This window comes from Chelonia mydas, chromosome 7 (genome assembly GCF_015237465.2).
Source record: "Chelonia mydas isolate rCheMyd1 chromosome 7, rCheMyd1.pri.v2, whole genome shotgun sequence".
NCBI lineage: Eukaryota > Metazoa > Chordata > Testudines > Cheloniidae > Chelonia > Chelonia mydas.
In genome coordinates, this window is record NC_057853.1 from 48,174 (window position 1) to 63,800 (window position 15,627).

The 15,627-nt window shown below is 40.6% G+C and overlaps 1 protein-coding gene across 1 annotated transcript in view; it reads left to right on the top strand.

The window, feature by feature from the left end:
* Positions 1-15,409, top strand: part of CCDC51 (coiled-coil domain containing 51) — a 38,053-nt gene extending 22,644 nt beyond the window's left edge. The window contains exon 4 of the mRNA XM_007053106.4: positions 13,955-15,409. Coding sequence (XP_007053168.3) covers positions 13,955-14,737 — 783 coding nt within the window. The 3' untranslated portion in view covers positions 14,738-15,409. The remainder of the gene's footprint in view (positions 1-13,954) is intronic.
* Positions 15,410-15,627: the final 218 nt, after the last annotated feature.

A 15,627-nucleotide genomic window follows, 5' to 3' on the forward strand; every position in this document is an offset into this window, starting at 1 on the left:
TTTCACATTTCTTCTCTGCAAGGTTGAGTTTCTGGGAATAATAAGCACAGGGATGTAAAATGTGCTCTGCCCCTTGTCTTTGTGAGAGTACTGCTTCAATCACCATACTGGAGGTGTCTGCTTCTACAACAAACAACTGCATGGCGTCCGGGTGAGCCAGTATAGGAGCAGTAGTAAAGGCTAGCCTTAATTGTTTGAAAGCAGTTTGGACATCATGGGGCCAATGGAACTGAACATTCTTGTGGAGTAGGGCTGTGAGAGGTGTGATTTGCTTTGAGATGTTTGGGATGAACTGATGATAAAAGTTGGAAAAGCCTAAAAGGAGCATTGCAGATCATGTACATTTTGAAGCGCAACCCAATTGCAAACACCTGTACCTTGCACGGATTCATCTTGATTCCTTCAGGAGACAGGATACAACTCAGGAACTCTGTAGTGGTTTGATCAAAAGCAAATTTTTCTAATTTAGCATGAAGGCCATGTTGACATAGACTCTCCTGGATCATCGTGACGTGGAAATTATGCTGCTCTAGGTTGTCAGAAAAAATGTGTATGTTGAGAGAGACTACAGCATATTTGTCTAACATATCCTGTAACACGTTACTGAGGAAATGTTAGAAAATGCCCCAAGTGTTTGTTAGACCCAATAGCATTACTGAATATTTGAAGTGGCTATAACAGGGCCTAAATGCTGTTTTCCATTCATTTCCCACTGTAATACACATGAGGCTGTAGGCCCCTGAAGGTCTAGCTTTGTAAATGTTCAGGCAGTCCCCATGTGATCTAGCAACTTGGGAATTAGGGGCAGAGAGCATTGATTCCTGATAGTGATTTGATTCAAGGTTCGGTAATCTAGGCAGAGCCGGAGGTTCAGTGCTTTGGGTTCTGACATAGCATAGATTTGCTCAAATGAGACCTGTGCTCCTGGCTGCAAATCTATTGGGCAGTCATAAGTATAGGATATTAATTGAGAAACTGTATCATAATGTATATACGCAAGAGGGCAGAATTAAGATTGCGCAGACAATCTTAATTCTGACTTTTTCTGACCTTTAGTGTTTTTTGGTACAGCCTTATCGTTTGTTTGGTGGAATCATATGGACATGTTGGGTTCCAGAGAGGAAACAGCAACATATGAAGCTGGAGGCCCTTATGTGAAAACACTCTAGTGGGTGTAGAGTTTCCAACAGTCTGCATGAAAGGGACTGTAAGATTATGGAATGACACAGGAGAAAAAACACTTATAGTCAGCCAAGTCTCTGCCTCAAGGGTTAATGCTTGTAACAACCTTCTCTTCTCCCCCCTCCCCCAGCAAAAAACTTAAAATAATGTAATATAATCAGAATGTTAACAATACAGTTCCCCAGGTAAGAGGTTCAGCAAAGTCTTTCTAGCCCTGGGGGCGGAACTCTCCCTTTTTGAAGGTTTTCTCTTGCCTCTGCCTCCCAGGCAAGCCATATTTATAGTCCTCCCTTCTCAGCACCTATGTAAAGAGAAGGGAAAGTTGGGTGGAAGTTAACTTCAGATTTACTGATAATATCTTTGCACCCCATTACACAGATGTATAAATCTGAATAATACTAAAGCCACAGAGTTGCTTTATCTGTGTAAAGAGTAGTATTTATTTATTTTTGTAGGCTATGCTTGTCCATGTAATGCTTGTCTATGCTTGTGCTGTTGGAGGTCAATTGCCAGATGTAAAAGTATCTGTATCACTTGGGCTGGAAATATGTCAGGGCAATTTAGAGACAAAGTTTTCTCTCTCTCTTTTCCTATCTGCTGGCATGTAGATGGACACTGCTCAATCTACTTTCCCTCTTGTCCTCCTCTCTGCCCTGGTTGCTGGGAAGGGGTCTTTCTACCCTCTTTTACACTGTCTTGGCTGCTGGGACGTGGGATTATTGGGGTGGGGGATGGAGAAGGAGACAAAGGGAGTATCAAGGAGATATGAATCGCAAAGCATAGTGCATAAAAGAAGAAATATAAGAAGACAGAAGTATAGCTGTGCAGATTCTTAAAGGCCAACACAAAGAATGTGAATTGATGTGGTAAAACATAGGGCATCAATGAAGTATCTTGACGGGGGAAGATATTGTTGGAGGCTTTCCACTCTTTCCTCCATTTCCCTCCATCCTCTGACAAGGAAAGTGGGTATCTCTATAGCTTTCTCCTTGTTCATATGTAACCTAGCTCCACTTCTCCATCTCTTTATGTGGTGGGGGAATTACAACCCTAAGAGCATCCCAGTGCCAGAGGGGAAGGAACTCACTGGTATCAGGTAAGGAGTGACCAATTCAATGTACCCCAACTCATTGTACTTATAATATGTATCTAAAAGTTGTCATGTAAAATATATCACTGGAAAATTAATAACTCATTCATTAATATTCTTGTATGGTGCATGCACAGGGATGTACAAACAATTGTAAATATGTACTAGAATTATATTCTTAAAATGTGTTTGGCGAGCAATGCATAAGCACAGGCTCCCTTAGACAAAGGAAATATGTATTTGCTTCTCTGTCCAGCCCAGTCATCAGGCAGAGACAATGAAGGTCTAATTCCAAATTTGGTAAACAAAGATATCAAGCTAACAAGTGGGGAAGGAGACAGCATGGCATCTAAACCGCAGCAGGAGAAAGTAGCTTGAGTTTTACTTTTAAAAGAATACATTGCAAAGGTTTACTGGTCTGTAAAGACATGGGGGCTGAACCCTAAGTGAAAGGCAATTGAATCAACTGCTTGTATACAATATTACTGTATTATAAAAGTGTATCAAGTAAGGTCTTTTCTGGAACCTAATGACACACTGGTGATTGATGTTGTGAATTGTCTGCATTAACACTACATAAGGCGCTATGGATACCCATTAATATTATGCTTTACAGTCTGTGACCAAGCCAAGAAGGAAATGGTTCCCATCTCCCTGTCTCCAATGAGATTAAGCAAGGTGTGACCAAAAACAATGGAAGACCCGTTTACATAGTAATCAGCAAGGGGATGGGAAGTCCACAGGAAGGGAAGAACAACATGAGGTCATCCTGCTTCTTGAAACAAGGTCAATTAACTTTGGAAGATATAAGCAAGGACAGAAGCCGTCTTTGGCATCCGTCACTAGGCACACATAAGGGAGCAGAACTCTTGCAAGCTGAGAAAGATGGGCCCTTCAGCTGGGGGGGCGCGGGGTTTGAAGTCTCTGGAAACTGCATATAGGTGAGACACCTGCATAGGCAAAGATCTTTCCTAGAAAGACAAGGAAAACCAGTCCTTTGTGCTTCTGTGGAAGGTTCTGCCTGAGAGAGAGTCATCGATGGCAGGGGAAAAAAAAGACTGGTAAGAAATCTACTTTGAACAAAAACTGTAGTTTAAGTCTTAGTCACTAGAAAGCATATTCTGTTTTTACTTGTAACTTTTTTTTATCTTCATTCCTTATACTTGAACTCACTTAATCCTATGTATATTTTGTTAATAAATTTGTTTTATTTTTATTCTATTATAAACCAGCTCAGTGCTGTGTTTGAAGGGAAGGGTGTATTTACCACAGTTAAGTTAATAAGTTGTAATATGCTTGTCATAGAATCATAGGACTGGAAGGGACCTCAAGAGGTCATCTAGTCCAGTCCCCTGTGTTTTGTTTCTTTAAAGGACCAATACACCTTATTATTTCCTCTGAAGTGCCCAAGAGAGGGCTGGACACTTCAAGGCACATAGTTTTGTGGAAAGTCAGGACTGGAAGTGTGTTGGGGTCACCTTGCTGGTTGTAACCGAGGCTGGTTGAAGCCAAAGTGGGTTTGTGGGTTACAGTTGGTGAACCAGGACTGGCTGCATAGCACACAGATACTCATGGTGTAAGCTGCATACTTATTGCTTATTGTGAGCATCCCAGGCAGAGAGCTATAATAGCAAAGGATTGTGAGGCACTCAGGGTTATAGGGTAAGAAGTGATACAACCCCTCACTGGTCTGGATTGCATCTTGAACGCTGTGACAGGGATGTATTAACAGTTCTGTACACATGCTTTCACTCTTGCACTCAAAGAGAAGGATCATGGACAAAGTGAAGAAATGAGCTTGGCAGCTCCAGTGCTCCCAAGTCTTCGTGCTGAGTTTAGACCATCCATACTTTGCATGATGATCAGGGAGAAGTACAGGGAAAGAATATGAGGAGACCAAGAACAGACCCAAGAGAGGAATCTAGTGATGCCTAGAGAAGGGAGAGAAGAGGAGGGAGGATGCATTGAAACCACCATTGGAAAAAAAGCAGTCAGCTACATTGGAGAAGAGAACCAAGAGAGGACAGAGTCACAGAAACTCACAGAAGACAGAGGCTTCAGTGAGAAAGGGGAGATTCACTATGTGGAAAGGAGTCAAGGAGAATAATTAGAGAAGAGAGATCTTTGGTTGTATTGAGCAGATGCTCCTCAGGGATACCCAGGTTTCTGAGGTACCCCATCACCACCTGCCCTTAGCATGAGGCAGCTGTGTCTGTGCCTGCTGTGAATCAGCTCCCTCAATGCACCAGCTTCTGGCAACACAAGCACTACTTTCCAGACCTTTGCAAGCCTCACTTTCTCTGTATAGATAGCAATAGGCACACACCTGTGAGTCCTTGGAGAATTCCCTGCAGCACCCAACCTCTTACCCACGGAATACTCACAAAATTACCAGGCCCAATGTTCTTAAAGGAACAAAACACGCCAGCTTGTAAGATTCAGCTCTGGACTGCCACCTTGTGGTAACACCACAGAACTTAGATATGTTTATAATGAATAAAGAATAAGTTTATTGTCCAAGATTCTAGTAATAGTGAGTAAGAATATTGGGAACAAATGGCTACATATGAGACGAAATCTTAACACTTTCTAGAGACTAAATTTAAAAGGTTAACTTCCTGTTTGCAGTTTTGTTGTAGCTGTATGGGTATGCAATATATGAGAGAGAAAGTAGGGAAGCTAGTATCTTTTACTGGACCAACTTCTGTTGATGGAAGTTACAAGTTTTTGAGCTATGCAGAGCTCTTCTTCAGGTCTGCAGAAAGAAGCAGAGTATATGGAGGTTAACCTCCTGTCTAAAGGAGTTTTATCTCACCCAAAGTTCTCTTCAGTGTTTTCAGCCTAGACTAGCGGAGACCCCTTATTCATGAAGCAAAACTGCTATTTTTATACTTTCTCAGTGAAGGGTGCTTGGGAGTCTTCTCTGCCCCCAAATATAGTTAAGAAAACTTTTGAAGTGTGCCCACCAAATAGGGTTCTCCCCCCACCCCCCGTTGCTTTTCTCTTCCTGTTAGATTTTTTTTTTTTTTCTCCGAAGGCCTCACAATCCTTCATCAGCGTTCAGCTCAGATTGGTGGTAAGAAGCCCATTGTGATTGAGGCAATACTCAGTTTACTTGTGAACGGATAGATGAATAAACATCTGACAGAAAACCACTTTTCACCTTTGGTGGTGACCTGTACCTACAGACTTTTAAAGAACATATTTTCAGTATGTATACATAACTCCTTACATAGTATTTATATATACATTTCACAATGATTTTGATGACCAGAGTGACACAGACCTCACATGATACTCTCTGGTGATCTAAAATGTATACACTAGACCCATGTGAGGCCTGTAACCCCTTTGCACCTCCTTCTCAGTTGGCATTAAGAAGTTCTTGGGTCACAGGCAGTCATTACAATTACTTTACTGGGGACTGTTTCAGTGGAATGGAGGGAATCTAGGAGACAGTTGTAAAAGCTGAGGCATCAGAAATGCATAGTATGCTCGAGTTTCAAGATGAAATCTGGTTAAATTAGTAACTTTTTATTTGGAGTTTTTCTTTTGAGACTTTAGGATAGATATTAGAGCTTTATTTAGACTTGGAAGGATTTTAATAATCCTGTGTGTTTATATAAAAATATATACAAAAGCGATGATTTAAAAGTTATTTAGGTTGCAAAGTCACTGAAATATTAGGAAATGCTATATTTAAGGTTGTCTTTGCCAGCCTATATTTGCCCCCTTGTGCATATGCACAATGATACAGTCTTTAGTTATATGATCACATACTATTTTTTCACAGGACTCTTGCTTTATTCAGTGCACATCATGGATGGTGCTTGGGGAATCTTCGTTCAGTGTGTGGTCCCATACCTCACATGCAATCTTAAAAGAATCTTAAGGTTGAAAAGCCAAGCACTCAAAAGTTAGGAAATATTATAATCAAGGTTACTTCTTCCCCCATGTGCATGTGCATTATGATAAAGACTTAAATTATGTGATCCTGCATCTTGGCAGGGGGTTAGACCAGATGCATTTGCAGTCCCTTCTAACCCTATGATTTGGTGATCACATACAATTTTTTCACAGGTCCACTTCTTCATTCCATGCTCAGAGTGGACAGTGCTCAGTGAATGATTCAGGGTAGTGTATTGAATGAGTCTGTAGCTGTTGTCTGTAGGTCCCCTGCCTCATTTGCTGCCAAAGTTGGAAGGTGTGTAGTGAATAAGGAAGGGGACTATAAGAAGAAAGAATGATATTGTATCTAAGGTAGTTAATTGCATGTCAGTATGCCTGGATCTGCTGCAGACTTCCTGTGACATGCTAGGCAAGTCACTTAGACCTGAATGTTTGCAGTTGTTGTTGTTATCTCTGTTTTACAGATAGTGAAACGCATGCTCCAGAAGAGCAAGTGAGTCATCCAAAGTTTCATAGCAAGTTGGTGTTGGAACCAGTCCCCTGACTTCCAGATTTAAATCTAATCCTCTAGTTTATAGTATTATCTGGAAAATGACTCATAGAAAGATTAAAGGCCAAAGTTGCATAAGTATCCACTAATTTTAGATGTATCAATGATTGGATGCCTAGCTTCAAACTGTCAGCCTTGTTTTTAGAATTGTTGAGCATTCACAAATGCAACTGAAGTTACTGGGTGCCATGGATGCCCATCACTTCTGAAAAATTGATCCAAATTGCCTCAAATATGGCAGTGTGTCCTAGTGGATAGAATACTGGACTGGGATTTAGGAGACCTGGATTCCACTCCCAGCTCTGCCATTGGCCTGCTGGGCAAGTCAGTTCACCTCTCCAACTCAGTTTCCCTATCTGTAAAATGGTATAATGATACTTCCTTCCTTTTATAAAGCTCTTTGAGACCCATGGATGAAAAGCACTATATAAGAGCTAGGTACTATTATTATTTTCAAGTTGTGCATCCATTTACTGAGTGTCCATGCAAATTTGGCCTTAATCCTTTTTTGCCTAAATTCCCCTTTTGTTGCATGGTGCCAATAATACCTCCCTATCTCACAAAGATGTGAAAAAAAAACTCTATATTTCTCATATTCAGATATATGGTGATAACAGGGAAAAGTCTGTGAGTAAATTAATAATTTTGTATTCAGCAGAGAAAGTATTGAATTTAAAAAGAAATATTAAATACTTTCCTTCATTTGCTGACCTGTGTCCTTCCTGGGCACAGAATGAGGTAGAGCTCTGGTGGAAAATCTTATACTAGGGGGCCTGTGTCAGGGTGTACCACGTCTTTGTGGCCCCTACTGGAGGCACTATTGCTCTGCTACACCCCCAGGAAGCAGTGAGGTTGAAGGAAAAGAGCAGCAAAGTTGAGTCCTCCAGGCCTGCTTAGAGAGAATTCACTGGAGCAGCTGTCTTGAAAGCTTGAGAGAACTGGTCCTTCAAGGGCTAGAAGGGCTAGCGACAGCCAGTCAGAGCTCAGCAGGTTCAGATAAAAGGAGTTGCAGGGCCTTAGCAGTTCTGTTCCTGGCTGACACCAGAAGGGCAAGGAACGGTGCTCTTCTCTGGCCAAAGGAACTTGAGGGAAAGCCAGAGTTTTGCTTTCTGACTGCATTTTGAAGATCTGTGTTTGCAAAGAGAGAGAGAGGATGTAAGAACCTTAATCCTGAGATAAGGGTGAAGCTAAAAGGACCAGGTAGGAAGAGGCCCAGGGAAGAAACAGCAACAAATTGAATCAAGTAGTATGTGTCAGCTGGTCCCTGGTTTGGAACCTGGAGTAGTAGACAGGCCCAGGTTCCCCTACTGGCCCCGGTGTAAACCTTAAGAAGGGGACAAGCCTTATTTGAGAGTCTGAACAAAGAGCTGATTTTAAAGGGCTCAGAGCTGGGGCTGAAGACCTCAGTGAGGGCAAATAGACTGTTTAATTACTGAACTCTTTAATACTCCAGAAGGAGTTCATTTGGCTTTTGTGACTTGCCAGAGGCCCTGGCCACTGAAGAACTGCTCAGTTTAGCTGGCAGCCTACAAGGGGTTCCAAGGATGAGAAATGGACTGTGGTATACCACTGAGACAATATGAGATGCTCAAGAGGTGAGTGCCTCTCTATGGGGCCAAATTAAGGTTCTGGTGTTTAACTTCTGATTGCTTGACTCTGAAACTTTATCCTTTCCCTTTTAACATAAGTAATTTTTTTGTATTTCATTTACAGATCACATTGTTGTAGTACCCAGAAGCCGCAGTTAGGATTAGGGCTTCTCTGTGCTAGATGTTGTACAAATACAAAGGCTGACATGGAGCTCACAGCCTAGGAAGACTAGTGATGTATGTAGGCTGGGGAAGAAGGAGATAATCCAATATTCCAAATGTGTATATGCATTTAAAATGTTATAACTTTTTTATTGCATGAACTTTTTTATAGCATAAATGTAGACCTTTAGCCTAGTCATTAAATGTTGGGTGACTTGTAGGCCACATAGCAGAAATGGGTTTTGAAAAGGAATATGAAGGAGAGGGTAGTAGTCTTATGGGTGTGTTTAGGGAGGGCTTTCCATTCACTTCAATTTGAGTGACATATGCTGAAGGTCTCATGCTGCCTGTACTAAAACATCCTTGGAATTTCAAAACAGTATACATGACAATTTCCTAACTCCACAAGTGTTGCTGCCAACACTTGTGGGAACACTATATTAGACCTTATCCTAATAGATAAAGAGGAACTTATCACAGAATTAGAAGTTAATGGTAGTTTAGGTACAAGTGATCCTGATCACATTTATAATGTGCAAGCAGAATAAATTCCAGACCAGTAATATACAGTTGGTGCTTTAATAGGACCAATTTCACAAAGCTGAAAACAGTTATGAGCTAAATCAACTGGGAGGAAGAATTTAATCAGAAAAATCTGAATGATTATTGGACATCATCTAAGAACACCTTACTAGATGCCCAAAAAGCCTCAATCCCACAACTGAGGAAGAAAGCTGGGCTGGTTAAAAAACCAACCTGGTTTTGTGGGGACGTGAAGGGAGCTGTGTGTCTGTCTATCTGTCTCGAGAGAGACGTATGTATGAAAATTGATAAGAGAAGCCAAGGGACACAAGGAGAAATCTATTGCCAGCAGAGTTAAGGACAATAAAGAGGAGTTTGTTAAATTATATTGGGAACAAAAGGAATCCTGACAATGATAGTGTTCTATTAATAGATGAAAATGGTAGTTATCAATCATAATGCAGAAAAGGCAGAAGTGTTCAGTAAATATTTCTTTTCTGTATTTGGGTAAAAGCAGATGATGCAATCTTGTCATCTGGTGATAACACTCCTTCCATTCCACTAGTATTTATGGAGGATGTAAAACAGAAGCTACTAAAGTTAGATAATTGTAAATCAGCAGTTCCAGATAATTTGCATCCAAAAGTTTTAGAAGAGCTTGCTGAGGAGCTCGCTGGTCCATTAATGCTGATTTTCAATAAATCTTGGTGCACTGGGGAAGTTTCAGATGACTGGAAGAAAGCTAACGTTGTGACAATTTTTAAAAAGGGTAAATAGGTTGACCTGGGTAATTATAGGCCTGTCAGCATGATGTCAATCCTCGGCAAGATAATGAAGCATCTGATATAGGACTCAATTAATAAAGAACCTAAAGGAGAATAATTTAATAAATGAAAATCAACATGGATTTATGGAAAATAGATCCTGTCAAGGTATCTTCATATTTGTTTTACATTATGAAATTACAAGTTTGATAAAGGTAATAGTGTTGACATAATATACTTCGACTTTTCTAAGGCATTTGACTTTTTGAGTAAAGACTGGAATGATATAAAATTAACATGGCACACATTAAATGGATTAAAAACTGGTGAACGGATAGATCTGAAAATGTAACTGTAAACAGGGAATCATCACTGAGCGAGTCTATTTCTAGTGGGGTCCTGCAGGGACTGGTTCTTGGCCCTACGCTATTTAACATCTTTATCAATAAATTGGAAGAAAACATAAAATCATTGCTGATAAAGTTTGCAGATGACATAAAAATTGGGGGAGTGGCAAATAATGAAGAGGACAGGTCACTGATTGAGAATGATCTGGATCACTTGGCAAAATGGGCACAAGCAAACATTATGCATTTTAATATGACTAAATGTAAATATATACGTCTAGAAACAAAGAATGTAGGCCATACTTACAGGATGGAGGACTCTATCCTGGTAAGCTGTGACTCTGAAAAAGATTTGGGGTTCATGGTGGGCTAATAAGCTGAACATGAGCTCCCAGTGCAAAGCTGTGGCCAAAAGAGCTAGTGTGATCCTGGGAAGCATAACGGGAATCTCAAGCAGGAATAGAGAGGTTATTTTACATCTGTATGTGGCTTTGGTGTGACCACTGCTGGAATACTGTGTGCAGTTCTGATGCCCACAATTCAAGAAGGATGTTGGTAAATTGGACAGGGTTCAGAGAAGAGTCATGAGAGAGATTAAAGGATTAGAAAACATGTCTTATAGTGATAGACTCAAGGAGCTTAATCTATTTATTTTAACAAAGAGAAGGTTAAGGGTGACCTGATTGTCTATAAGAACCTACGTAGGGAACAAATATTTAATAATGGGCTCTTCAATATAGCAGAGAAAGCTATAACACGATCCAGTGGCTAGAAATTGAAGCTAGACAAATTCAGACTAGAAATAAGGCATACATTTTTAATGGTGAGAGTAATTAACTAAGGGAACAATTTACCAAGGATCATGATGGATTCTGCATCATGGACAATTTTTAAAACAAGATTGGATGTTTTTCTAAAAGATCTGCTGTAAGAATTATTTTGTTGAAGTTCTCTGGCCTGTGCTATACAGAGTATCAGACTAGATTATCGTAATGGTCCCTTCTGGGATTAAAATGTATGAATCTATGTGTAAGAAACAGAGTAGAAGAAAGAAAAGGAGTACTTGTGGCACCTTAGAGACTAACCAATTTATTTGAGCATAAGCTTTTGTGAGCTAGAGCTCACTTCATCGGATGCATACTGTGGAAAATACAGAAGATGTTCTTATACATACAAACCATGAAAAAATGGGTGTTTACCACTACAAAAGGTTTTCTCTCCCCCCACCCCACTCTCCTGCTGGTAATAGCTTATCTAAAGTGATCACTCTCCTTACAATGTGTATGATAATCAAGTTGGGCCATTTCCAGCACAAATCCAGGGTTTAACAAGAACGTCTGAGGAACGGGGGCGGGGGTAGGAAAAAACAAGGGGAAATAGGTTACCTTGCATAATGACTTAGCCACTCCCAGTCTCTATTCAAGCCTAAGTTAATTGTATCCAATTTGCAAATGAATTCCAATTCAACAGTCTCTCGCTGGAGTCTGGTTTTGAAGTTTTTCTGTTGTAATATTGCAACTTTCATGTCTGTAATCGCGTGACCAGAGAGATTGAAGTGTTCTCCGACTGGTTTATGAATGTTATAATTCTTGACATCTGATTTGTGTCCATTTATTCTTTTACGTAGAGACTGTCCAATTTGACCAATCTCCATGGCAGAGGGGCATTGCTGGCACATGATGGCATATATCACATTGGTAGATGTGCAGGTGAACGAGCCTCTGATAGTGTGGCTGATGTTATTAGGGCCTGTGATGGTGTCCCCTGAATAGATATGTGGGCAGAGTTGATAATGGGCTTTGTTGCAAGGATAGGTTCCTGGGTTAGTGGTTCTGTTGTGTGGTATGTGGTTGCTGGTGAGTATTTGCTTCAGGTTGGGGGGCTGTCTGTAGGCAAGGACTGGCCTGTCTCCCAAGATTTGTGAGAGTGTTGGGTCATCCTTCAGGATAGGTTGTAGAACCTTAATAATGCGTTGGAGGGGTTTTAGTTGGGGGCTGAAGGTGATGGCTAGTGGCGTTCTGTTATTTTCTTTGTTGGGCCTGTCCTGTAGTAGGTGACTTCTGGGAACTCTTCTGGCTCTATCAATCTGTTTCTTCATTTCCGCAGGTGTGTATTGTAGTTGTAAGAATGCTTGATAGAGATCTTGTAGGTGTTTGTCTCTGTCTGAGGGGTTGGAGCAAATGCGGTTGTCGCAGAGCTTGGCTGTAGACAATGGATCGTGTGGTGTGGTCAGGGTGAAAGCTGGAGGAATGTAGGTAGGAATAGCGGTCAGTAGGTTTCCAGTATAGGGTGGTGTTTATGTGACCATCATTTATTAGCACTGTAGTGTCCAGGAAGTGGATCTCTTGTGTGGATTGGACCAGGCTGAGGTTGATGGTGGGATGGAAATTGTTGAAATCATGGTGGAATTCCTCAAGGGCTTCTTTTCCATGGGTTCAGATGATGAAGATGTCATCAATATAGCGCAAGTAGAGTAGGGGCGTTGGGGACGAGAGCTGAGGAAGCGTTGTTCTAAGTCAGCCATAAAAATGTAGAAGAGTAGAAGAAAGTTTGCAGATTCTTGTTTGAGAAGCATGGGTGGTTGAATCTAGGATTGTAAGTGGGCTACAGGGTAAAGCAGTAAGAAAACAGCAGTGGTTAAGTACTGAGGGACAGAGCTGTGAAGGGCTTGCTGGTGAGGAGAAAACATTGGAACTTGATATAATGGAAGAGGGGAAGCCAGTGGAGTGATTCAAAGGGAGATTAAGTGATTGTAGTAAGTGAGGATCAAGGAAGATCAATTAGCTGTGTTTTGTTTGGGTCAGGCAACGTAGATGGGTGAGTTTGAGTCAGACAGTGTATCATGGAAGGCCAGAGAGGAGGCAATTTTGGTAATCCAGATTTGGGAGATGCGGGCCTGGACAAGTTTTAGCAATGTAGAAAAAAGAAAAGAGAATGGACTCTCAAAAAATGTTCTGGTCAAGATACAGACCAAGCCTGGGTGTTTTGGGTGAGAGATGAAGAACTGGAAGAGGACTCTAAGGTTATGGTACTACACCGGACCCTCGCTAGAACGCGCCTCTATATAGCACGAATTCACATATAACGCAGTCACGGCCATGGATCCCAAATTTAATTACTTTAATTACAATTCATTTTAACATGGTCCCCGCTATAATACGGTCCCCGCGTTAACGAGGTACCGCGCATGGATCCCAAATCCCCCACACAGGGTCCGCTATATTTGACAGGAAAAGATGATGGTGTCAGTGTTGACAGAATGAAGGTAAGTAGAGAGAATTTTGGAGGAAAATGCAGTGCGGGTTTGGCTGCATTATTTTCAGATTGCTTGAGACATCCAGGAGGTGTCATCAGAGGAACAGACTGAGATGCAGGACTGAATGGAGACAGACATCAAGAGTGGAAAGGTAGATTTGTGAGTCATTGGTGTAAAGATGGTAATTTAAAGCAATGGGGGCACATAAGATGACTCACAGGTAGATTGTAAAGGGAGAAGAGGAAGATACCAAGGACAGACCTATATATGACAAATCTCTGCACAGCAAAGCTTAAAGTGTAATTCTTGATCATCATTTTTAGTCTTTAATTTTCACTGGAAATTACATCTCAGATTGTTATAACTAGATTTGACTAAGGAAATCTGACACTAAAATAAGACATTTCTGAGATAGAAATGATTCCGGGACACAGCTGAGGTATATTAAATTCCACTATAGTTCTGTGCATAGAGAAAAAGGTATGTATACACCAAACCAAGTATTTAATTTGTAGATGTAGACTTCAATGTGATTTTATAATTACACATCACATCTTATTCAATATGTCGTGTTTTTTTGCAGGAAGAGAAGAGGTACCGAACTGCCTATGTAAGTGCAGAGGAATCTGAGCGGGAAAAGTTCTCTCTCTTCTCTGCAGCTGTGAGGGAAAGCCATGAAAAAGAGAGAACAAGAGCAGAAAAAACAAAGAACTGGTCCATTATTGGTTCTGTACTGGGAGCTATTATCGGTGTCCTTGGTTCCACCTATATTAATCGAGTAAGGCTGCAAGAATTAAAAGCCTTAGTTCTTGAAGCACAGAAGGGACCGATAAGCTTACAGGAGGCTATCAAAGAACAGGCGTCAAGCCACTACATACAACAGAAGGATCTCAGTGACCTCATTGTGACCCTGAGGAACATGTTGGAAGCTGGGGGTGGGACATCACAGGAAATGAAAGAGGATGTTACCTTAGCTAAAGAAGGCACAACTGCATCATTAAAAACAGACCCTCTTTTAGTTTCTTTGAAAGAAAATCTAAACTACTCTAAACAAGTCAGTTCCTGCATGGGGAGTTTACAACAGCAGCTTAGCACCCTGGAAAAAAGTTTAGGACAAATGGCTGCTGAGGTACAAAATGTTAAACATGCAGTTCATTCTAGACCTGTGGAAAGAATGGTGCTTGGCTCTTCAGCTGAGGTAAAGGGTCAGGCCTTAGCCATGCAGGATGTGATTCTAGAATTGTGTGATGCAGAGCGGCGACTGGAAACACAAATCAAAAGAAATTCAGTCTTTAGCACTGCACTAACCTGCACTGTGTTTGCTGTTACTCTTCCCGTGCTATACCTTTTATTGAAAGGAAATTAGTCTCCAATGGAGAGAAACATAATTTCCTATGTTAATAAAATTACATTTGTACTCTAAACACTGGGAGTTAGTGCTAGTTAAAAATCTGTATTAACAGTTTCTAATCTTGCTTTCTCCATAATTCATAGAAATGGAAGACACATTTGAACATTTAGTCCTTCCCCCCGGCCAGGTTTACTTTTTGCATTATTTTTTTTTCTGTCTAGCACTTTGTACAGTCGAGTTGAAATGTCTCAAGCAATGGGAGTTCCACAACTTCATTTTGGTAGATTCTTCTGCCATCATCTTTTCTAGTTTATTCTGCAATCCTGTAGAGTTTACTCTGAGACTGTTCCTCATGTTCAGATTGATTTTTTTTTTAAACTTTTCATTATTTGTGTTTATACCCTTTGGCTTCCATATATAATTCTCCCTCATTCAAGCTTATTACTTATCTTATTGATTTTTCAATTTGTCCATACCCAAAACTCTGCTGGGCAATTTATCAAACAAATAAAAATGTCTACCATGAAGATTTTTATCTAAATTTTAAATATGGTACAATGAGTGGAAGTGACAAACAATAGGGATGGGATGTCCAAGGAAGGATGAAGGTTACAGGAAAATGATCCTGCGATTATCCATTCAAGGTGTGTGTACAGCTTGAGGGTGCAATTAAAATATTTTTGGTAACTTATTGACTCACTTCTATTACTAATTATATAGTGTCTCAAAAGCATGCTTGATGGTTTAGCTGCTTAATTATAGACTGTTCCCAGTCCCAAAGAGTTTACAGCCTAAATAGATGACAGATAACCAAATGATGAGAGGACAGGTACAGGTATACAAACGTGATTGAGATTGGCATATGACTGTTGCATCTCCTTTTGGTGATTCAAGTCTATCCCATG